This window comes from Panthera pardus, unplaced genomic scaffold (genome assembly GCF_024362965.1).
Source record: "Panthera pardus isolate Hobbes unplaced genomic scaffold, ASM2436296v1 HiC_scaffold_8, whole genome shotgun sequence".
NCBI classification, from domain to species: domain Eukaryota; kingdom Metazoa; phylum Chordata; class Mammalia; order Carnivora; family Felidae; genus Panthera; species Panthera pardus.
The window spans coordinates 59,105,942-59,129,825 of record NW_026527013.1 but is presented as its reverse complement, the minus strand read 5'-3'; the positions used below and the strand labels follow the sequence as shown (position 1 = coordinate 59,129,825).

General features: G+C 64.2%; 1 protein-coding gene across 1 annotated transcript in view; it reads left to right on the top strand.

The window, feature by feature from the left end:
* The first annotated feature begins 529 nt into the window (after positions 1-529).
* PLXNA1 (plexin A1) overlaps positions 530-23,884 on the top strand; it is a 49,352-nt gene continuing 25,997 nt past the window's right edge. Inside the window, 10 exon segments of the mRNA XM_019430981.2 lie at positions 530-714; positions 6,095-6,452; positions 6,454-7,296; positions 7,298-7,360; positions 9,146-9,328; positions 20,666-20,806; positions 21,636-21,736; positions 22,056-22,179; positions 22,276-22,429; positions 22,746-22,845. Coding sequence (XP_019286526.2) covers positions 6,114-6,452; positions 6,454-7,296; positions 7,298-7,360; positions 9,146-9,328; positions 20,666-20,806; positions 21,636-21,736; positions 22,056-22,179; positions 22,276-22,429; positions 22,746-22,845 — 2,048 coding nt within the window. The 5' untranslated portion in view covers positions 530-714; positions 6,095-6,113.

Here is a 23,884-nt window from a genome sequence, read left to right as displayed (position 1 = left end):
CTGAACGTCCCCAGAGCCGGGCGGTCCTGCGGCCCCGTCAGCAGGGGACGCCGTTCCGCTCACCCGCGAGGGTGCCCATCCCACCCAACAGTTGTGGTTGCGGAAGGCCGAGGGTCGGGACCCACGGCCCTGCAGGTCCCGGGGCAAGGCGCGTTCCCTACGCGGGCCTCAGTTTACCCTTGTGTGAATGGAGGCTATAGTCCTAGGCCTGGCACACAGAGGCCGGGGCCCATCCGTGGGGCGCGCGGGCTCAGAACGGGCCGGGCACTTGGGGCTCGGGGGACGCTCCGCCGCGGACCCGGAGCCGAGCCGTTAAGGCGGACGACTGTATCGCCCTTTGAAGGCGCAAGGTGGGCCCCGGCGGGCGCGCTGCGCGGGGAAGAGCGCCCTCTGGAGGCTGCCTGCGGCCCCGCCCCCGTGCGCCCGCCCCGCCCCCGCAGGCCCCGCCCCCCCGGCCTCGGGCAGCGCATGCGCGCGGCGCGGCGCTCCGCGGGCGGCGAGGAGCGAGGCCGGTCCGCAGCCGCGCGGCGCTCGGCGCCCCATTCATGCTGGGCAGCGGCGGCGCGGCCACGCAGCGGAGCCCGGGCGCGGCGGCGGCCTCGGCCTGGGCGGCCTGCGCGGCTTCGGCGGCCCCGCGGCGGGGCGGGCGGCGGCGGCGGCGCGGGCGGCGGGGCGCGGCGATGGCCGGCGGCGGGGCGCGCCCCGGGGCAGCCCGTGAGTAGGCGCGCAACTTTCCCCGCGGCGCGGAATGGGGTCTGGTGGGGGTCCCGGGCGGGGGGCGCGCCGGGGTGGGAGACGCCCTCGGGCCGGAGCAAAGCGGCCTCCGGCCGGGGCGCGGGGGCGTGCGGCCGCGGGAGCAGGGGGTGTGCGCGGAGGACTGCGGCGCGCGTGTCCGCGGGTCCGCGTGTCCCTGCGGCTCCGGCCCGGCGCCCGCGTGTGTCCGGGCGCGGCCGTGGCGCCGGCGCTGAGCTCGTCCTGTCCCCGCCCGGCCGGGATCGGACCGCGGCCCCAGGCCCCGCGCCGCCGGCCTCTCCCTGCCCGCCCGGCCCGGCCCGGCCCGCCCCGGCCCGCCGAGCTCCGCCGGGCAGTGCTCCCGGCGGCGCGGCGGGGGCGGGGGCCGGCGCTGCCCCCTCCTCAAAGGCAGGAGAGAAAGTTTGCGGCGGCCCCGGCGGGAGGGCCCTGCGGGTGCCCAGGCCGAACCCGGGGCTGGACCGCGCACTCCGACCTACGGCCGCTAGCAGGGCCGGGCCGGGGCTGGGCAGGCCCGGGCCGGGCTGCGCGGCCGCTTGGGCAGGGCCGCGGGAGCCGGAGGAGGTCTTGCGGGGCTCCATCCTCTGTTGGCCCTCAGGGCGCTGGGGTGGAAGTTGGAGCCGCTTCTTCGGGACCGACGCCCGCCCCCGCCCCCTCTGGCCCGAGGTGCCGAGAGACGGGCGCTGTGTCCGCCCCTGGCCCGCAGGGCCGCTCACTCGGGCTGGGAGGGGGCGGTGCGGGTGCCGCCCGGGCAGCCGCCCCGCTCGCTCGGGCCTCTTCAGCCTCCCCCTTCCAGGGCCTCTCCAGGGTCAGCCCGCTTTCCTCGGAGGCTTCCGATTGCTTCCTGGACAGTCCCGGGCCTGGTACGCCGCGTAGCTGAGGGCGGCGGGGCTGATTCGGGGCTGCCTTGGGGAAGGGGGAGCGGGGCTCCAAGGGAGGCCCGTGCCTGCTGTGAGATCCCAGGTGCAGTCCGAGAAAGGGGGGTGATAGGGGCGCCAGTGGCTGCTTATAGCTGAGAACTGCCCCTGACTCATCTGTGGGGTGCTGGGGCCACGCCCCTTGAAAGAAAGGGGTGTGTGTGTTGGGGGGGGATGTGGACCGGGCCTCTGTCCCCCACGCCGGGGCTTCAGCGGCTTACTCTGCTCCACCTCTTTCCATGCCCAGGCGGTTCTCTGGGTCTGGGGGGAGGGGGGGTGGGGCTCAGTCTTTGCTCTTCTGGCCCTTGGGGAGCAAGCCCTAGGTCTCCTCGGCTCCCTGCTGGTTTGGGGTGTGCCGGAGAGATCAGGTGCTGCACTAGGCAGCCGAGACTCTGCCCAGTCCTTGAGAAGCACCTAGTCCCATGCCGGAGGCAGATGAGAAAACCAGTGATTCCCCTTCAGAGCTAGGCTGCACATGAGCCTGGGAGGGGTGGCACCAGGAGGCCCAGGAAGGGCGTTTCAGCAGAGGCAGAGGTCTGGCAAGCCTGTGTGTGGCTGAGGTGTGTGTTTGGGGGTGGAGGACAAATGAGATGCTGTGGACGAAGCGGGCAGCCCTTTTGCTGGGCTCCTGTGCCCCCAGGTTGTTGCCTGCGTGTTCTGATCCCCCAGGAAGGTCCCTGTGTCAGTAGCAGCTGGCCAGGAGGGGAGGGCACCCCAAGAGAAGGTCTGAGTGGTGGGCACTTTTTGTAAGCAGGACTCCAGTGCTTCCAGATCCTGATCCCATAGGACTTGTCTGGTGGGAGAGCAGGACAGCTTGGGACAGCCTCCCAGGGCCTCTGTTGGGGGAAGGTGGGTGACAGTACAGCTCTCTGCTTTGGTTGCTAATGGGGTACCTCTGGGCAGGACGGCAAGGCAGTATCTTCCCCATCCCCCCATGCCCCAACCTGCCCAAGTCCCAGAATGATCCAGAGTGGGAGGGCATGGAGATTAGGCTCTCCCTCTGTGAAGAGGGCTGTGAAGGCCTTTGTTTCTCAGGGTAAGAAGGAGTGGTGGTGGCTGCCGGGCCCTGGAGAGGGAAAGGGGATGTTGCTCTCTCTGTGCTCTGCTAGGCGGCCAAGCCCATCCTGTCCACGAGTGGAGCCCACTGTGCTGTGTTCCCATCTGCCTCTGTCCTGACCTCTGTCTCCCTGGCTAACCCCCAGTTGGCACACCCAACACCAGTCCCGCTTCTCCCTTCCCAGGGTGGTTCAGACTGGACCCCCGGCACAGCCCACTGCCCCTGCCGGGAAGCTGCAGTCATTCTCACTGTCCCCTCTGCATGGTCCAGCAGGTTCCAGTCCCTGGCCTGGACTCTTTGCTGCTCTGCCACCCAAGATGCCTCCTCCCACCAGCTCTCAGTGTGCCTTGTTCTCTTAGAACAGGTGGAGAGGCCCCCCGGAGGAGCCTCCCCAGACCAGGGTGGCCAGTTCTGCTCCCCTCCCAGATGCCCTCCCGGCATCTGTCAGTGCTCCCCTCCCCCAGCCCAGCACAGTCCTCCCCAGTACCCAGACCCGGCTTTGGAATGAATGCGTTTTTTTCTGGGCAGACCAGAGGTCTGTGGGACATAAGCCCCAGCAGGTCAGCTGGCCATCTAGGTTTCTGTGGGAGCATGGGATTTCATCTTGTCTTGCCAGGTGACCTTGGGTCTGTCCAAACCCTGGACTCCCTAACTCTAAGATAAGGGAAGTGACCTAAATGTCCTCACTGGCCCTTGTGAGATGGTGGATGTGAGGGACCTAGCCCTGGACTTGGGATCCCCCTTTCCCAGCTGGCAGTCCCATCCACCCTGGCCAGTCCCTTGCTAGCAGCCCCTGTTGGGGAGGGGCAGGGGTGGGGGGTGGAAATGGGCCCAGGGCCAGTCTGGAGTTTGACTGGTGGCTTCTTCAGCCGGGTTTCTCCTGTTTAATATAAAAAGTAGGGCCCGTAATTGCATTAAGACGTGTATAATTATCCCGGAGGAGGGGAGAGCCCAGCCCCTGGTAATTGCAGGCCTGCTTTGAACTGATAAACGGTGAGTGATTCATGTTTTCTTTGGAGTTCACATGCACTCAGCTTTCAGCCCAGGCCCCGCTGACACTGTGAGGAGCCTGTTCTCTGACTCCCGACTCCTGTTCTGCTTGGGCTCCTGTGCTGGGGACAGGGGTCAGGCGTGGGGGAGGGGCTGGGGACTCCTCTCCTGGCTGCCAGCATAGGTAGGTATATGGTTCTTGGGGTGACGTCTGAGTGAAAATCCTCAAGGAAGGACAGGTGACAGAAAGCTGCGAGGGTCCTTCGAGGCAGCACGACCTGGTCCTCTTGCTGTGGGATCCTGGCTTAACCTCCTCACTTCCCTGAACCTCAGTTTCCCCACCCGAGCGGTGGGTGCGGGTGTTGACTCGGCACAGGAACATGTGGAGACTTGAGGCCAAGGTGAAGGAGCAGGCCTTGCTCTGCCCGGGACCTGTTCATTTACGCATTCATTCACAAGCATCGGGCCCTGGCACCGGCTCTGGGAGCATGCGGGGAGCCAGGCTCCGTCTCATGGAACTGCCATTCCTGTGGGAAGAGCGCAAGTTGGGGAACAATAAGTAACGACCGTGAGCGAGCCCTGCGCTGCAAACTAAAACGGAGTAACTGGCTGACAGGAAGAGGCTGCCGCCCTTGGCTGGCAGGTCAGGGCAGACAGCTGAGACCTGAGCCCATGTTTGGGCAGGGGAGGGAAGGGCATCCCAGTAGAGGGGACAGCAAGTCCAAAGGCCTGGCTGAGAGTGGAGGGGCCCTGTGCTACAGGGGCAGCTATGGGAGCCCCGGGCCCAACAGGCCTTGTCTGGCCCGTTGCCCTGGACTTGGCAGAGGACACCTATCTTTTTTGGGCTTCAGCTTCCCCACCTGCAAAATGGGGCTGCCGGTCTATATGAGCCAGGGCAGGGCCCCTCCTAACTAACACCAGGAGGGTTCTCCTGCTGATGGCGCCTTGGGAGCATGCTCCAACCTTCCCGCTTTTGTCCGTGAGAGAGGATCTATTGTCATTTTCATTTGGGAGACTGAGGCTGGGAAAGAGGAGGGACTCCGGTCAGGGCCACCTACCAGTGGCCGGGCCAGGAGGAGAGGAGACTTTTGTAGAGGAAGCGGGGGTCCATGGTAGGATTTGGGGGCCGGTGATCTCATGTGCACTTCAGAAATGGGGCCCAGGCTACTGTGTAGGGCCGGGGCTGTTGATGGGTGTTTCAGGTGAGGCCAAGGGCTGTGCTTGTCCAGGTGGGAGAGGGGTGGGCAGTTTGGGGGAGACTTTGGGGATGACGCTGATGGACCTTAGCAGAGAGTGTGACCTGGAAAGTGTAAGTGGGGATGCCTGAAGCCTGGTGTGGGGGTGGAGGAAGTTGGGAATGCGATCTGATGGGAGGGAGGAGCCTCTGGCAGGTGGACGACAGCCTCTGGGCTTCTCAGACTGGGGAGATAGGACCACTGCTGAGGGGCAGGCTTGGGGAGCCACCCCCCTCCTCTTGGGAGGGCTTCCTATTTCCTGGGATTGAGGGTATGGAGGAGGAGCTGAGAGGCAGGCAGAGGAAGCCTGGGAGGGGGCAGGGCTGTGCTGGCAGCATGGGGGGCACCTCTTGGCTGGGGTATGGGGATGGTGGGTGGGAAGTGTAGCGCTTCTGGATTCTTTCTTGAAGTGCAGGGCTCAAGATCCAGCAAGGGGCTGGGCCAGGGTCAGCCAGCAAGTGGCTCCAGGGCCAAGGTGACCCAGACTGCCTCCTTCCCTCTCTGTGAACTGCCTTCTGTGTGGTGATGGGCCCGAGTATCTTTGTCTGCTATGGGGGTGGTGCCTGTGACTGGGAGCCTCTGTGGCCTGCTAGGGAGCACGTATCCCCCAAGCCTCAGGCAGAGAGATGGTCACCCACCCTAGGAGCTTGGAGCTGGTGGCAAGAGGAGGGGGTGCTCCCTAGGGCACGGGGAAACTCCGAGTCAGGAGGTGATGGCCTCCAGGTTGAGGTGTCAGCCAGGCTCCCAGTCTGGACCCTTGACCCTCGTCGCTTGCTTCCCTGCTCTTGGGTCCATTTCTCTCCTCTGCCTGGTAACGGCAGGACCAGGCACTGATGGTACATGTCTGGACACCAGTGGGTGTCCCATGCTATTCATGGTGCTCGCGGGCTTGGTCTTGGGGACCCCTTGGTGAACCTCTCCGTGCCTGCAGGGCCCAGTTTGCAGAGGGGCCCTGTCTGCACCTCTGGGTGTCTCCTTGTGGGTTAAGTCATGCCCCCTGGAGGTGGAGCATGGGATGTCCCCGCGTGGGCTGGGCACACACAGCTCATGGGATGCACGTGTGTACTTGGGTGTGTATGTGCTCTCCCATGCGTCCGGCCTGTGCCCACACACTCGCACCCTCTCCCGCTTGTTCTCCTTCACAGGGCTGAGGCTCCCGGCCCCATGATTTCCGCCTCTGCAGGACCTGAGCGCCTCGACCCGCGGCCCCGGCCTGCCATGTCACTGCCACGTCTGAGCCTGCGGGTCCTCCCGCTGCTACTGCTGCTGCTGCTGCTGGGGGGCGCACGGGCGGCAGCGGGGGCACCCAGGGCTGGTGGGGGGCCGCAGCCCGCCTTCCGCACCTTCTCAGCCAGCGACTGGGGCCTTACCCACCTGGTGGTCCACGAGCAGACCGGTGAGGTGTACGTGGGCGCGGTGAACCGCATCTACAAGCTCTCGGGGAACCTGACGCTGCTGCGGGCCCACGTGACGGGGCCTGTGGAGGACAACGAGAAGTGCTACCCCGCCCCCCAGCGTGCAGTCGTGCCCACACGGCCTGGGCAGCACCGACAATGTCAACAAGCTGCTGCTCCTGGATTACGCCGCCAACCGTCTGCTGGCCTGCGGCAGCGCCTCCCAGGGCATCTGCCAGTTCCTGCGGCTGGACGACCTCTTCAAGCTGGGCGAGCCCCACCACCGCAAGGAGCACTACCTGTCCAGCGTGCGGGAGGCGGGCAGCATGGCCGGCGTGCTGATTGCCGGGCCGCCGGGCCAGGGCCAGGCCAAGCTCTTCGTGGGCACGCCCATCGACGGCAAGTCCGAGTACTTCCCCACGCTGTCCAGCCGCCGGCTCATGGCCAACGAGGAGGATGCTGACATGTTCGGCTTCGTGTACCAGGACGAGTTTGTGTCGTCGCAGCTCAAGATCCCCTCGGACACGCTGTCCAAGTTCCCGGCCTTCGACATCTACTACGTGTACAGCTTCCGCAGCGAGCAGTTCGTCTACTACCTCACCCTGCAGCTGGACACGCAGCTGACCTCGCCCGATGCCGCTGGCGAGCACTTCTTCACCTCCAAGATTGTGCGCCTGTGCGTGGATGACCCCAAGTTCTACTCGTACGTCGAGTTCCCCATTGGCTGTGAGCAGGCGGGCGTGGAGTACCGCCTGGTGCAGGACGCCTACCTGAGCCGGCCCGGCCGTGCCCTGGCCCGCCAGCTGGGCCTGGCCGAGGACGAGGACGTGCTGTTCACCGTGTTCGCGCAGGGCCAGAAGAACCGCGTGAAGCCACCCAAGGAGTCCGTGCTGTGCCTGTTCACGCTCAGGGCCATCAAGGAGAAGATCAAGGAGCGCATCCAGTCCTGCTACCCGCGGCGAGGGCAAGCTGTCGCTGCCCTGGCTGCTCAACAAGGAGCTGGGCTGCATCAACTCGGTGAGTAGGCGCCGTCCCCATCCGTGGTGCCTGTGCAGGGCCGCCGTCGGCCCCGCGTCCCTCAGAGGGTCGGGGCTGCTCCTGGGGCGTCAGCCTCCCAGCCCGTGCCTGCCGCCATCTTGCTTCCTTGAAGACAGGGCGATGGGACCGTGTCCACCAGTCCAGGAGCCCCTGTAGGCAGTGGGCAGAGGACTGGCCGTGTGCTTCGCACTGCCCCGGATGCCTGCTGCCCTGGCTTGTCTCCCTTTTACAGATGAGGTCACTGAGGCTCAGTGCCAGTAAGAGGCAGAGCTGGCTGGGGCCAGACTGGGGTGGTGTGGGTCCCAGACCTGTCTTCCCACTTAGTCTTCTGTCGAGAGGCCCTGCTCACCCTTGCTCTGGGGTGTGCACTTGCTCTCTGGGCCTCTGGCTTCACCTGGTAGTGGCATTGAGGGCACCAGCCCTGACTCTGGGGAAGCCTAAAGGCATGGGCTCTGGGTACTTGGTGGTCAGCAGCCACGGTTCTTGTCTCTAGGCCCCAAAGGGACCAGACTGCGTCCAGCTGCATAATGGGGAGCATCTTATGCACTCCCCTAGGCCGTAGGATCCGTTGTTCAGGGGCACTTTGAGGTGACCTCCCCAGGTGGGAGCCCTCTGCTCTGGCTCATTGGGCAGCCCAGGGAAAGCCTGGTACATGTGGCTTCAGTTGTCTCATCTCTATACTGGGAGTGACACTGGTTTGTTTTCAGGGCAGGATTGGAGGGCAAAGGTCCTTTCACCTCTGTCTGTCACATCTGCCCCTGGGTGGAGTGGGGCACCCATCAGGACGGGGCCGTCTTCCAAAGCGAGGCCCCTATGTGCCAGGCTGACGTGCTGTCCATCCTCCCCTGGCATCTCAGGGAAGGCATTTGACCTCTGTTATGCATCTGGAGAAACTGAGGCCTGGAAGAGCAGCTCCTGCTGAGGTCACACTCAGTGCTCTTCACGGCCTGTGCCCATGGCTGGGTCCATCCCCTCTCCCCCTGTCTGACAGCCGCCCTGTCTAGGTCTCTGCTCCTGGGACCACTTGGGGATTCTCGGCCCAGCTCCACCTCAGCATTCCCTACTCCATCTGCGTTAGGGATCTCTTCCCTGCAAACCTCAGACCCTGAGACTGCTTCAGGGGAGCAAGCTGTCCCCCTGTTCCCCCTGGAGCCTGCCCTCCCCCAGGCCCTTTCGATCTTCTCTGGAGCCTCACGAATTGATCGCTTCCTGTCCCTTCAGTAACCGCTTCATAGCCAACCTCCGCCTTTGCCTTTTGGGTGTGTTCCCTGTTCCCTGTCTCGAATAAGCCCTCCCTGTACCACACAGCCCCCTGGGGGCTGGCCCTTGCCCTGTGCCATGGGCCTGCTCCCCAGGGTGGCTGCTCTCCCTCCTTGGTCTCCTCTAGGCTGCTTCCTTTCTTGCTCTCCCCCTCCCACCCACAGGTTAGCCAGGGGGCCTGTGTGCAGCAGCTGTGTGGGAGATGTGCCCCACCCTGGGCATGTGCACCAGGCCTCAGGGGCTGCTTTGCAAGCCTTGGCTTCTCTGTTTGTCCAATAGGTCCAGGAATCCCTGGTCTGCCACATCTGTGTGGCCTGGCTCAAGCCTGGCCCCTCTCAGGACCCTCCATGAGCCCCTGCCTCTTTCATACCCGCCCCCCCCACCCCAGTTAGTGGGGGTGCTGGCCAGCCTTGGCTGCAATGCCCGCTGCCCTCAGGCAGAAGACACCCGGACCCCTGAGACTGGCTGCACGGGGCCGGGGTCTCACCCTCTCCCTTCCCACAGCCCCTGCAGATCGACGATGATTTCTGTGGGCAGGACTTCAACCAGCCTCTGGGGGGCACAGTCACGATCGAGGGCACGCCCCTGTTCGTGGACAAGGACGACGGCCTGACCGCCGTGGCTGCCTATGACTACCGGGGCCGCACCGTGGTGTTCACCGGCACGCGCAGTGGCCGCATCCGCAAGGTCAGGGCCTGGGACGGGGGTGATGGGGCGGGCAGAGCCCTGGGGATGTGAGACAGCCTTGCTCTGGGCTGGGAAGCCCAGATCCAATGCCAGGCGTGGCAACCGAGAGGGTCCTCAGCAGGCCCCAGCTCCCTTGTGTCTCCTTTTCCATGCCCCTCCTGTGGGGCTGCTTCGGTGTCCAGCAGGTGTAAAGGCTCTGGCTGGGCTTCAGGGGCTCTGAGGGTGGGTCAGGGCACATGAAGGTACTGGCCAAGCCCCAACCCCCTGCAGCCCCCCAGGATGGGGAGATGCTGGCCCTGCTCTCTGAGGGTGCACAGTGACCTCCTAGGAAGGCCGTGGGGGGGTGGGGGCAGGGCACGCCTGCACGGCCCCCTCCCCTCCGGGGGATCCAGTGTCTGCTGAGGCAGCACTCTGGAGCTGGCGGGAGGCCCCCGCCCTGCGCGGAGACAGCAAGGCCAAGGGCAGGGCAAGGGTAGCACCCCTCTGCCCCTGCCTACCGCTGGTGGGTGCAGGGGGAGCACTGTGACTCCAGAGCAATGAGGGCTCCTCAGGGTGAGGGGTGGGGTGCTGTGGGGCAGGGCCTGCGTGGTGCCTGCATCCCCTTCCCTCACCAGCAAGCCTTGAGCTGCACGAGGCCGCCAGGGAGCAGCCGCTGGAGGGCTGGAGGGGGGCTGAGAGCAGCTGCCTGTGGGTCAGTCCCAACTTGCTGGGTGAGTGGGACCAGACCAGCACAGGGCTGGCCTGCTGGGGAGGAAGTTTCTGGGGTGACTGTAGGGTGGGGGCGTCTGGGAGCCCCAGAGTCAGTCCAGGGGCGGGGCCTGGTAGATGAAATAACAGCTGTCCCCAGGCCTGGTGCTGACACAGCTCCCCGCCCAGCATGTACCCGTGGGTGGGGGCTGGGCCTGGGACCAAGAAGGGCCTTGCCTGCTCTCAGCTTCTGCGCTGGGTTGTGCGGGAGGGGGTCTCCCTGTCTCCGCTACGATGGGTGCCCTGGGAATCATGTTCCACTGTTCACTGGGTCTGAGATTTCTATGAAGGGACACCCCCCCCCCCCCCCCCGCCCAACTGCTCACCTCAGCTTTCCCATCTGTGAAATGAACCTGGATGTGTGGGCTCTGGGCTGGGGTGGTCCTGAGGCAGTAGGAGCCCAGATGTGGACTGAAGGCCATCCCAGGATGGGGTGCCCTGGGGTGCTGCGGGGTTCAGGCACCATACGAGCCAGTGAGGCTGGGTGGCCGGTCAGCTCAGCCCCCGCTGCTCTCTGGGCAAGCCCCCATGCCCTCAGAGCTGGTCCTCTGGTGTGACCCACTTTCTTTACCCTAGTGTCAAGGGTGCTGTCTGCAGCCTGGGCATAGGCTCTTTCCCTTCCCAGGGGTGGGGCCCCCACCCAGCATGCACCCCCTTTTCCCACCCCAGGGAGGGTACATGGGGCTGGGGGAGGAAGCAACAGAGCCCCTGGGGGGGGGGTGTGTGTGTGTGTCAGGTGGGTTGTGCTCTGGCAGGGCCAGTGTGGCTGCAGTGAGAACCGCCCCCTGCCCCCGCCCCCGCCCCCCAGGCAGGGCTGCGGAGTGAAGCTTGCTTGGAGACACTCCTGCAGGGCGCCCTGGAGCCTGTCACCCAGTGGGAGGCTGGGCTCCTGGGGCTGGGAGTGGCACATTTGATGGTGGGTGGGCTGGCAGGCAGCTGGCTAAGGCACTGTCTGTGCCCACAGGCCACCCTGTAAGGTTGGGAGAACGGGTTAGTCTGGCCCGGCCTCCCCGGCTGCCTCTGCCTCGCTGGCTCTGGCCTCGCTCCCCTGCCCCAGGGCCGCTGTCTGGGTGGGAGTTCTGTGAGTCTAATTGGTCCTGCTCTCCTTCCTCTCTGCCTTGGTCCCGCAAAGGGGAAACTGAGGCCCATTGTGTCGAGTGGGAGCTGGGCTTAGGGCCATTCATAAGAAAACCTCTGCTGCTCTCTCCCTTACCCACCCCTGCACCTGCCTCCCAGAGCAGGTCTTTCCTGGACATTGGCTCCTTCCATCCCTGGACCCCTCTGGGCTGGGCACTGCGCCGTGAGTGTGTGGACTGCACCCTTTTAGGGGTACGTGGGACCCAGTGCCCAGGGGCTGCTGGCCTGGTGGTGGGAGAGCCCCATCATTGGAGAATTAGAGCCACGTTAGTTTCGAGGCTCCCCCATGAAGGCATGCCCTAGCCTTGCCCCATCCACCACTCACCTGCACCCACCCACCCAAGTTGAAGGGGGGTTTTGGGCAGCTCCACAGACAGTTGTTTGCACCTTAATCCCGTACAAATGGCTGAGTTTAGGTGTGGTCTCCGCTCTCTCCCTCGTGAGCTCTGTGACCCTGGGGCTGGCTGTGTAGCCTCTCTGAGCCTGTCCCCCCAAGCATAGCGTGAAGAAGCCCAGAGCCTGGTGTGTGTGTGTGGTCCCATTTGGGCATGCAGCTAGCTCTCACTTGTGGTGCTGCCTCTCTGAGTCCTTGCAATAACCCTGCCGTCCTTTTGACAGATGAGGAAACTGAGGCATATGGTGGCTGCAGCATGTGCCCAGGCTTACTGGCTCCAGGGTCCTTGCTCATGACTGTAGTCTCCTTCCTTGTTCTCTGGAAAAGAAACGGGGGCCCTGATTTCAGTGTCCCTTCTCTGAGGAAGCCCGGGGTCTAGGGCAGCCCCACCTCCAAGAGCCTCTCACTGCCCACTCCTGCCCTGAGCTGCCAGCCTTCAGGGCTCTTTCTTCCCACAGCCCAGCGCATCAGCCGGTGACTGCCTGGCCCTGCCTTGCCCTGGGAACAGGTCCGGCTCCATCCAGCTCCTGTGGGGAGCACGGCTGTCCCGCTCTCTCTGCCTCCCTGTTGCCTAGGGTTCATGGTGCCTTTGAACACCATGCCACTCCCTGGGGCCCCTCTGCGGGTGGAGGTCTGGAGCAGGGTGGGGGCTGGGGGAAGAGGTACCAGTGCTATTCTGCTTGCCCCAGCCCCATAACCTCCCCCAGGCCCCCTTGCCAGGCCTCCAGCCTTGACCCACTGTGAAGGGAGACCGTGCCTCTCCTCAGCTGGGGCCCAGCCTGTGTCTCCCACCGTGTCGTTCTGACCCACCCTGGGGGTGGGAGTGGCTCTGGTCCAGGGGCCTGAGCCAGGACAGGACGGGCCACGGGGTGCCCTCCGGTCCAGCTCAGCACTGCCTTCTCCCTGATTCTTGTCCTTTGTCCTCGTCACATGCTAGAGCCTGGGCCCCGGGGACCCCTGCCCACTGCTGACCTGGGGGCAGGCCTGCTGTACTGACAAAGCCCAAGACACCCTCATCTTCCCCAGGCCTGGGTCTTCTTGGGCTTTAAGAAGTAACTGGTGAGCTCTAGGGACCCGGCTGGCCCTCTGCCGGGCCCCACCGAACGAGAACGAGCGAACATTGTGTGAAATTGTAACTGATTAATTTAGGACCTGCCAACTTCAGCTGTTCAGGGCTGGCTGGGAGTGCTCCCTGACTCCCCTGGTCTTCCCCAGAGGCTCTGCCCGCCACCTGCCTCCCTCCCCGCCAACAGGGGCAGCCTGTCCTCCTGGGCTGATACCCCAGATCCCCAGTCCTGCGTGTTACCTTCCCCCCAATGCCCCAAATGGCCACCAGGGACCCCTGGACCCTGGCAGGAGTTCCCCAGGGTGGCCCCTGGTTTGAGTTCTTTTGAGTCTGTCCAGGTGCTCACCGTGGGTGGGGAGAGGACCCGCCCCAGGCTCCTGCCAGCGGGTGCCTGCTCTGCCCCGCCGCAGTCTGGAGGCCTTCTTAGACTCCATTTCTGCAGAGCAGAAGTGGGGACAGTGCCTGCCTCCTGGGCCGGGGGAGGGGCACCGCCAGACTAGCCCTGCACTGGCACCATCCCTGCTGCAGGGCTCGGGGGCTGGACTGAGGAACACAGCCCTGCCGCTCTGGTGGCTGTGCCAGGTGAGAAAGCGGGCCCCGTCTGCCTGAGCATCCGGTTTTTCAAGAGAATCTGGAAATCCGCATTTTGTGTGAGATCTCTTATTGTTAAGCATTGGCAACTAATGACGGGCTTTTAGAAGGCACTGTGGGTCAACCTAAGGGTGCCGTGGGCCACCAGTTTATGACCATGGGGATCTGGGCTGTGGCATCACTGGCTTGCAGGGTGCCTGGCCTTGGGGTGGGACCCGCGGGATGGCCGCCCAGCTGGGCTCCAGGGCTGGGCCGGGCCATTTTGGAGTCTGGCTAGCAGGGGGGCCTGCCTGGCAAAGCTCCCTCCTGCTGGGGCCTTGGTTTTTTATCCCTCAGCACTGGGTGGGCTGTGCCTCCTGGGGGCATTTGGGAAGCCCAGGGGAGGCTGCCGTTCCTTCCTGTGTGCTGATCCTTGAGTGGAGGAGGAACACGGCTGTGGCAGCAGCACTCTGGGCCCCCGGGGCCCCAGCTCTTCCCTGGCTCTGCAGCATCACAGCCGTGCTGGTAGCTGCTGAGCATCTGCATGGGTTGCTCTGGGCCTGGGCTGCCAGTGACAGGGATACCTCTTAACCTCCAGTGGCCTCACGGCTCTAGAAGCTTCCCCTTGGATGCTTTTCCCATTCCCCTAGGACTCCCCCCCCCCCCCCCCCCCCCCCCGCTCCACTCTCCTTAGGATGCTGAAATTCAGAGATCCTGGGAGTCTGGTGGTGTTTCCAAGACCTGCATAGAGCAGTGTGGGCCTCTTCACGGTCCTTGCACCAGGGACCTGTCCTGGGTCAGAGCCTGCTCTGCGCGTCCAGCAGGGGTCCCTGCTCCCCCAGCCCAGGTCTGTGCGGGAGGCTGACTGGGGAGCCCCTGAGGGGCTGGGGGAAAGATGTTGGCCCCGAGAGAGATCCTGGGCAGGACCAGGCCCCCAGCCCCCGAACTCCTCAGCGGCAGGGAGTGGCACCACCTCCCTGGATTTGTATCTTGTGTGGCAGGGGGATGCCCTTGACTCCCAGTGACCTGACCTCTAGAGGCCCACAGAGGCTCCGAGGGGCAGCCTGCACCATTGGTGACCATGCCTGCGGGTGTCCTCATCATGCTGGAACGTGAGCCCTGAGCACAAGCACGCGGCTGCCTGTAGTGTGGCGGGGGATGGGACAGGGAGGTCCGCGGCCTCCTGCACGTGCCTAGTGTATGACTGACGTCCACTCTCAGTTGTGATGTATCTGCAGGAAAGTACACAGCTGTGGGTGTGTGGCCTGGAGCATGTCATGGGAAGCACGCCAGGCCCCCTGTCCCTGGGAAGGTCGCTCCCCCCACCAAGGATCACTTTACTGGTTGACCTCCGTCCCTAGGGCTGTTGTGCCAGTTTGGGGTTTTTTGTGGGTCATGTAGCACGTCGTCTTTTGTCTTCCTTCCTCATTGCCATTGGTGGGGCTCGCCCGTGCTGTCGTGGGCAGGCGTGCTCCATTCTGTGTCGTGATGACATCGTGTACTGCAGACCTGCGTGCACGGGGCCCTCCCGCCTGGGGCAGTCCCAGCGTTGTTCCCTGTGGGTCTGCAGTGGTGGTGCTGCCACGTGAATTCTGTGGCACAGGCTCCGCGCGTGCAGGGCCGCGTTGCTGTTGAGTTTCCACCTGGGAGCAGGGCCGCTGGGCCTCTCTTCTCCTCCTGTCCTGAAGCTCTAGAACTGTCGGTGTTGCCATTTCCAGGATTAGGTGTGGTACTGCCTGGCCGAGTGGTTGATCTCATACAGCCATGCTTGGGGCAGGTTACTGGGTCCTGGTGGAGTTCTACCCTCCAGAGTGTTGTTAGCGGAGAGTAGAGGGGTCCCGGCCGCCTGCTTCCCGTGTGTCTTAGTTGCTGTGCCTGTGGAGCCCCGTGGGTCACTGTGGGGCACTGCCCCTTCCTGCTAAGGACGTGGTCCCTGGAACCTTTGGTGGTATTGCCCGGTACCCTGGGGGACGTGTGTGTGTCCTGGGGACGACATGCTATGCTCTTTCTGGTTCTCCGGGCCATGGCACCAGAGGGCGCAGGGGCCTCTCATTCCCGCCCTGGGTCTGTCTAGTGACTCCCCTGCCCTTTGTCCCAGAACCAGTGCCAGCACTGCTTTTCTGCCCCTCCGTCGGTGGTCAGCAGTCGCCCACAGGCATGCATGGAGGGTCCCGCCCCTGGCCCTACACTACAGGCCCACCTTCCTGCGGGGTCTGGCCAATCAGGCCTTAGCCACAGCAGGGGCGCCTAGGCATTTTTGACGAGCATGATGCTTTCGGGCGCAGGCAGGCAGTGGCCACCCTGTGCCCAGCCCTGTGTGCACCTAGCTGTGGGCCTGGCTTGGTAGAGGTGGCCTCGTGAAGGTCCAGGGTTACTGCCTGCAGTGTCTAGTTCCCCCCGCCCATGGACAGATAGGTCCCTGACCTCCAGGACCTGTCCTCTAAGGGGTCAGGGCGTGGGAACCCGTGGCATTGCAGCAAGGTGGGTACGTAGACTAGAACAGCCCCACTGAGGGGTCTTCCAGGAAGGGCATTCTGGAAGGAGAGAACAGTAGGGCCAAAGCTCAGGCCGTGTGATCTGTGTTGCTTGTGGCCCGGCTTTGTGTGGCCTCCATGGCCGTGAGGCAGATTCCCCAGGGTGGTTGTGCACCTCGACCTCATGGCAGCATCTAGCCTTGGGGGCCCAGTTTCCAGGCAGCTTTCCAAGCAGACTTTCCTCCCCTACTGTTGGAACCACGAGCTTCTGAACTCTATCTAACACAGCCCTGTGAGGTGGATTTCTGCTGGCAGATGAGGAGACCAAGGGTCAAAGAGGACCACTGTTTATGTTGGTTGGTGTCCGCTTTCCTCTGTGTTGAGGGCTAGGGTTGAAAAAGACAAGATTCTTGGGACTCTCCCTCCCAATCTCGCCAGGTGTGTTTGGCCCAATTAGAGCCATTGGGCCTCCTGCAAATCATGTTTTAATTACCCAAGTACTGCCAAGAGGAAATTGTTAATTGCTTTCCAATATCAAATTCCTCCTGGCCTTTGTGAGAATGGTCCCAGGAAGGGGCCTGGAAGCTGCCCCCAGCTGGAGGGAGCGGGGGTGGTGGGGGGAATCCTGTGGCAGCTGGTGAGGGGATGAGAGGGGCCCAGGAGCTGGGTTCACCCACACGGCCACACGGCCCTCACCGGGAGAAGGAAGATGGGCTCCTTCAAGGAGAGAGGGCAGCCCCTCCCAGGACCACTCTGCTGCCCAGGGGGCTGGGAATAGGCTGGGCAGCTGTACGTACTAGAGGAGGAAGACACCCATGGGGTCCCAGCCCTGTAGCCGGTTCACTGGCTGCTGTCCTCCCATCTTCTGCCTGTCCCATCACCTGGGGTCCTGTTCACCTGTTCTCTGGTTTAGTCAGCGCACCACTATTCCACAGATAGGGACACGAGGGCCGTTATCTTGGGATGGGTAGAGCAGGGAACTCTTTCCTTTCCCTGGTCGGGGCCAAGCTGGGCAGCCCCCTGCCTCCGGGCGGCTAGGGCGCGTGCCGGCCTTGGCAAGCGGCCTGCGTGGCCCAGACATCCTCCCAGTGCCCCCACCCGCCCTCGGCACAGAGAATGGGCTCTTTGTTAGATCTGGGCTGGACGGACAGCTGACCTGGCCAGGCCGCAGCAGTTGGCGAGAGCCACGCGGTGATGGGTGCGGGGGCAGCCGGCTGGGCTGGCCTGGGGTTTAGGCCCCAGGGCCAGGGGCTGCCCACCTGCTGCTGGCTACTTCCCCTTGGCCCTGCACAGGGCTCTCTTTGCAGGACCCCCCCCCCACCCCCTACCGTGTGTCCTGGGTCCCCGGGACCTGTTGGCCTGGGGTGAAGGTGAAACTGCACCCTGGCCTGTCTGTGGGAACAGGCGGTTGATGCCTCATGGTGGTGGTGCGTGTGTGGCCCAGTGTTTTTTGGTCCTGGCACCAAGAGGTTGCTGGGGCCAGGCCCCTCTCTGGGGGCACTGACAGCCCTTGTGCCTCAGCTCAGAATGTAGGGGACTCCCCCACGTACAGAGGTACAGGGGAAAAAAAAACCCAGGTTGGAGAAGTGGGTGAGCCAGAGGGCTGGGCCAGAGGCTGGACGGGAGTGGCTCTGTCCCTCTGGGTCAGAGCCAGGGGCAGGTGGGTGCCTGGGCGTGGTGTAGCCCATCAGGCATGCCCTGGGAGGCTGGCCACCTCCTCTCCAGCCATCTAGGCAGGAGGAGGAGGCGTCCTTTCTCAGCAGGTGTGGGGAAGGGCACCAGTGGCAGAGGGACAGAGCCGAGTTTGGACCCTGAGGTTCTTCTGTGGTGGGACATGGGAGGGAAGGTGGTCGTGGCTAGTTGTGGAAGGTTCTGGTAGTCTTGGGGAAGGGTTTGCAGAGCACAGAGGTGACAGCTGGAGGTGGGAGGGAAGATCCCAGGGGATGCCGGAAGTCTCTCCTGTGTGTGCTGCGGGCCGGCTGCCCCAGGGTGGGCCATCCCCAGGTGGGTGGCCCTCGACCAGACAGCTGTGCGCAGGGGAGTGGCATCGGCACGTGTGCTCCCGGCAGCGTGGCATATGTCCTGCTGTCCTGCCAGCCGCCTGGCCCTGTGCCTGCCCTGCATGCCCCTTGTCCCTGGAATGCCTTCCTGGCAGCATACTGCATCCCTCCTCCCGCTTTTGGAGCAGACTCTATGTCCCCAGGTGCAAGTGGCAGTCCAGGGCCTCGCAAGTCTCGGTTCACCTGTCTGTGCTGCACGGGCCCTGCAGCCTGAAAACCAGCTGTGACACAGCAGGCATGTCCTGAGCACTGGTCTTTGCTGGGTTGGACACCTCCTGCCCATCCGACGGTCACACGTGTGCATGCAGGGGCCCTGCTGAGCCTGGACGGTGGCCACTCAGTATACAGTGTGGAGCCTGTCACCCACGTCACATCCACCCACGGGCCTGCCAGCTGTGCCTCCCTGGCACCCCCCACTTACTCTGCTTTCTCCAGAAATGTCCCAGCTCCTTGGGGCCTGCCTCTGCGTGTTTGAGGGCCGGGGCTGCCCTGTGCTGGGCAGATGGGTGGACAGATGGATGCGTGGCGGATGGACAGCTGGACATGCACGCTCCCCACTGCAGCTGTTGGGTGCCACCTGTTGGAGTCGGCGTGCTGCCGGCCCAGGGGTGGGGCGTTTCAGAGTCTGGCTCTGGCCTGCCTCCTCTCTTACGTCCCCGAGGATCCTGCTCTCTGCCTGCCTCTTTCCATGGCTCCTGCTGGTGTGCTCCCTGGTTGTGCCCTTCCCTGTAATGTTTCCCTTGTCCCTGCTGGGTTGTGAGTGCCCCTGGATAGGATGTCCACGCCCCAGCCCATGCCCTCAGCCCTCAGTAGGGAGGGAGACAGCAGGCCTGGTAGAGGGGGTTGGTCAGAGTCAGCACCATATGGACACTGGTGGTCCGTGTGTCTCGGTGAGGCAGGGCCCCTCGAGTGTCCCTGTTCAGCAGACACTTCTTGAGCGCCCCCTGCATGCAAGGGGCTGAGGTCTGGTCAGGCCAGGCTGTCAAGGCCTCCTGGGCATCCATCCCTGGTATCTGGTTGTGGAGGGGGGCCAGGCTTGGGGCACTGGGGGAGGGGGCCTGGTGCTGGGAGGGCTGGGGTTTGGCCTGTGCTTCTGGGTGGCTGCAGGAGGCACCTGCAGGGAGGGGGCACAGGTGTAAGGCAGGGCTCTGGGAGAAATCCGAAGTCCTGATTTGATCAGTTGGGCTGAGACTAGGGCTGGAGATCTGGGTCCCACGGGTGCACCGGCCTGCACACAGGCCCTGCCCTCCTGACCTCCTTGTCCCCTGCTTCCTGGCCACTGTCCAGGCTGGCCTTGCCAGGCCTGGGTTGTGGCTGCTGGGGTTTGGTGATTGCCTTGAGGTCCAGCCGCCCTCTGTCCCCTCTTCTTGGCACAGTGGCTTGGTCCTTATTTAATTCTCAGAGCAGCTCTGGCAGGGGGAGTGGTGCCTGTCATCACCATCTCACAGGTAGGGGAATAGGCAGAGAGCGGGTCAGCGCACCATGTCGCTTGCACAGCTGGGTGTATGTGCTGGGCCTTGGGTCCAGGCAGTGTGGGTGTCCAGAGGTGGCACTGCTGGCCTTCCTGAGCTCTCCTGTGGCTGCAGACTCCCCGCCAGCAGCAACTGCCCACCCCCGAGGGCGGAAGGTTCATGGGGCCGGCTGGGTCCAGGTTGGGGTCCCGTCCACGCTCACCCACAGGGGCGCTGAGGCTGGGCTGCCACGGCCCCTCACCCAGCACCCCTTCTTCCTGGAGGCCGTGGGCCGAAGCCACTTGGGCAGCTCCAGGCCGGGCCTGTGGCCGCCTCCCCCTGCCCAGCTCAGGGCTCAGCTCTTCCGGGTCTGGTTTGACTTAAGCCTGCCTGCCTGGCTGGGAGGCAGCTGAGCGGATGTGGGGGGTGGCCTCGGGCTCTCAGGAATGCGGCCCTCCCCCTCTCCCTCAGCCGGCAGCCTCTGGCCCAGAGTCACAGCGCCCCACCCTGGCTGGCCGCCCTTGGCCAGCGCAGAGCGCAGGGGCGTTCGCCAGCTCCACGGGCCACCCCCACCAAGGAGACCTGCCCTGTCCTGTCAGTGTGGGGGTGCAGAGGAGGGGTGCTGGGCTGAGCCTGGGGCGAGGCGGTGGTGGAGAGGTGGGCTGGCTGCTGGGTCACAGCCAGAGAGGGGCGGGCCTGAGCAGGGCCGGCCACCTTGTGCCCTGGGAGCCTGCCCGGGACTGGCGGAGCTGGGCAGACGCCGCCCCATGAGTCCCGTCTCTGGAAAGCCCCCTGGGTCTCTCTGTTAATTAAATACATTTGTTTGGTAAAAGCAACTAAAAATACTTGCAGCATCGTAAGCTGCAGAGAAGAGCTGGCTAATTAGCGCCCGGTTTGTTTGGGATCTGGAATATATTTCCATGCCGATGAGACGCCCGCCCTCCTGCCTTCTTGCTGGGGTGCACCCCACTCCAGGACCTCACTGGGGCCCCTCACTCCCATGCCACCTCCCTGCCCTGGAGCCTCCTGGTGTCACTTCTCAGCCACACTGGACACCTCACTCTGCCTGAAGGCCCCTGCTGCCTCTTCGTGCCTTTCTACCCCCTGCACAAATATGCCTTCCTCTGGGGCACCCAGCCTGGCCCCAAGGAAAGTGGAGCCCCTGCCACTTTTGTGCAGGGCTTGGCTGTACAGCCGGTGACGGGTGGTGGGTTGTGGTTGTTCTCGTGGATGAAGGGGCTAGGTCAGGACTTGCCTACGGGGCTGAAGTTTGTCCCCCATGGCCTCCGTGGTGTGGTTGGAAGCCTCAGCCTTGTCCTTGCGGGGCTTGGGGGGCAGCTGGGGGAGGGGCTCCAGACCCCTGACCTTAAGTAGTTGTGGGGCTGGGCCAGCGTTGGGCATTGCTGGCCCAGCCCCACTTAATCCCTCACTGCCACAGATCCTGGTAGACCTGGGAAACCCTGGCGGCCGGCCAGCCCTGGCCTATGAGAGTGTGGTGGCCCAAGAGAGCAGCCCTATCCTGCGTGACCTGGTCCTCAGCCCCGACCGCCAATACCTCTATGCCATGACGGAAAAGCAGGTGGGTGACCCACTGCAGGACACGTTGGGGGGTGGGTCTGCCCCCATCATTGGCCTACTCTGTCCACCCTGGCTCCAGATTTTCCCCGGTCAGACTTGGAATTCCCAATTTCTCCCTGAACAATTGCATATCCACAGGAACAGATACTTGAATAAGAGCTTTGTGGGAGTATTGGTGTCATTTGAGGACTGGGAGCATACATCTGGGGCCCCGAGTTCTCGGGCTGCGGGCCCGCACAGCACCGGCCTCATCTGCCCATCTCCATGGGGTTGGCACCTGTCCTGGCCCACCTTATCGAGGCCGCGCATTTGTGTTCCCAGCCTAGCGCTTGGAGCCAGCCTCTGACCTTCTCAACCTGGTGACCACATGCCCCTCTCCCAGCTGTCATGTCATTCCACTTCTCTGAGGACCTCAGTGCCATCCAAGCTGGCGAGGTCGGGGTAAGAGGGGCCCAGCCTGCCTCTGTGCTTAGGACTGGAGTTGATGAGCCCACGCTCCCTTGGAGAACTCAGAATCCGGACAGATGGGAGAGTGACTCTGGCTGGAGTGGTCAGTTCCTCCCTGGATGTCTCACCTGCACTGACTTGCTTGCTCCTTGACTGCTGCCTCCCAGCAGAGGGCCCTGGCCTGTTTAGCCTGATTTGGCCAAGTCAGGGTCACTCAGGACTAGCCTTTGAATAGAACATGCTAGAGAGCGGCCTGAAACGGGGGCCCCGCTCGTGTGTGGGAACAGGACACACACACACGCGACGGCGGTGAGGAGGTGAGGCTGGCGGGTTGCGGGGACGAGCCTCGCGGGGGCCTGACGCCGAGCTTCCCGTGCTGCCAGGTGACTCGTGTGCCCGTGGAGAGCTGTGTGCAGTATGCATCGTGCGAGCTGTGCCTGGGGTCGCGGGACCCCCACTGTGGCTGGTGTGTCCTGCACAGCGTGTGAGTCTTGAGGGCCCGGACACCCCTGCCTGGCAGCCTCTGACCTGGGAGAGTCCCACGTGGCCGTCCCGGGCACCTCAGGCAGTCACGGCTCCCTTTTGAGCACCTCCGGGTCTCTCTTGGGCAGGGCGTTTGGCAGTTGCCTGACTGGCTGAGTGATGGCACGCCCAGCGCCGCCCACGAAAGACGGGGTGCGGGGTACAGGTGGTGGGCTTCCCTTAGCGTGGGTGACAACAGCCCTGCTGAGCAGGGCCCGGAGGGTCGGGGTGCCCCTCTGGCCTCCTCCCCCACGCCCAGCCCCAGCACCCTCTGCCCGCAGCTGCTCACGGCAGGACGCCTGTGAGCGGGCGGACGAGCCCCAGCGCTTCGCCTCCGACCTGCTGCAGTGCGTGCAGCTGACGGTGCAGCCTCGAAACGTCTCCGTCACCATGTCTCAGGTTCCGGTGAGCGTGGCTGCCCTGGTGCGGGGTCGGGGCGACCAGCTGGGGTGGGGGGGGGACGAGAGCTCCTTCCTCACCGAAGCCTCCTGTGGGGCCCAGCTTGTGCTGCAGGCCTGGAACGTGCCCGACCTCTCTGCCGGCGTCAACTGCTCCTTTGAGGACTTCACCGAGTCCGAGAGCATCCTGGAGGACGGCCGCATCCACTGCCGCTCGCCCTCTGCTCGGGAGGTGGCGCCCATCACACGAGGCCAGGGTGAGTGCCACCGTGGGCGGGGGTCAGAGCGGCACCTGGAGCCGTCCTGGTGGGGTATGTGAATGGGTGTTGCGTGGTCACTGTAGGCTGGTAGGGGAAGGAGCAGGTGCCTGCTCTGGGAGATGGGGCCGCAGCTGCCTGTCCATCGGAGGCTCCCAGGGTCTGAGGGGGAGGGGTGCAGCCAGGGGCCATACAGGTGGTGAGGGGGGAGGGTCCCTGGCAAGGCCTGTCCCTGTTCCGGGCTGACCCTGGGAGAGGGTCCTGGGGCCTGCAGCCCCGGGTGGCCCGATGACTCAGGCCCGTGCTGCTTCTGCAGGAGACCAGCGGGTGGTCAAGCTTTACCTGAAGTCCAAGGAGACAGGCAAGAAGTTTGCATCCGTGGACTTCGTCTTCTACAACTGCAGCGTCCACCAGTCGTGAGTGTCCTGGGACTCCTGCACTGACCACCCCGGCAGGGCAGGGCAGGGCAGGGCAGGGCATGGCTCTGTGTGGCCCGGTGGTCAGGGCGGGAGGAGAGGCCCTCGTAAGAGTCTCTCACCTGGCAGGGGGGCCGGCGAGGGCACGGCCTCCAGGCGGCAGATGGAGAGGAGGCTCAGGCCGGGGCTGTGAGAGCAGGGCAGGGGAGGGGAGCGAGGTGCACCGATTCAAACAAGGCGAGTCTCGCCGGCCTCTCGCAAGCTGCTGACGTGTGAGGAGTGGGATCGGGGGGCCCACCCAGGTGTATGGGTCAGCCACAGAGCCAGAGGCACCTGGGTTTCAGTTGTGCCTTTGTTGGCTGACCGGCAGACTGCCTGCCTCTTCGTGGGGGCCCACTGGGGGCCTGGGTGTTGATATTACTAGGTTATGATCTCTCTATCCAGGGTGGGCTGGGATGTTTGGAGCAGCGGGCAGGACTCTGGAGCTGGAGGGGATTGAGGGTCTCGGGAGAAGCAGGGTGGCCGGCGGGTTGGGAGGTCCCTGGGAGAAGCTAGAGGTAGTTTTCTCCAGTGTAAGTGGGTCCATGGGGGCTGCAGAGATGACAGGGCTGCAGCCACAGGAGGTTGCGCAGGCCAGAGCGCCGCAGGGACCTGTCTAGGCCCTGGGGACGTGTGGGAGAGAACCGGACAAGCGCCTGCCAGGCGGAGCTTGCCTTCTGGTCAGGGAGACGGATGTCTGCCACGGCTCTGCTGGGCCCTGCAGCGACGGCTTCCCTCCTAAATTTAAACCCAAGTTAATTAAGATGAGATTGGAATTTAAAAGACAGTTCTGTACGTGCACCGGCACATTTTCCCAGTGCTTGTTGTCACGTGTGACTTGGTGTGGCCAGTGGTCACCTCGGTGCACAGCGCAGGCTTTCGTCACGTCCGTAACCAGGAAGGTTGTGTCAGCAGACACTGGGGTGGACTGTCAGGTGTTCAGGGTCCGGACAAAAGGCAGTGCAAAGAGAGGGAAGCACGGGATGGAGGAGCAGCCAGT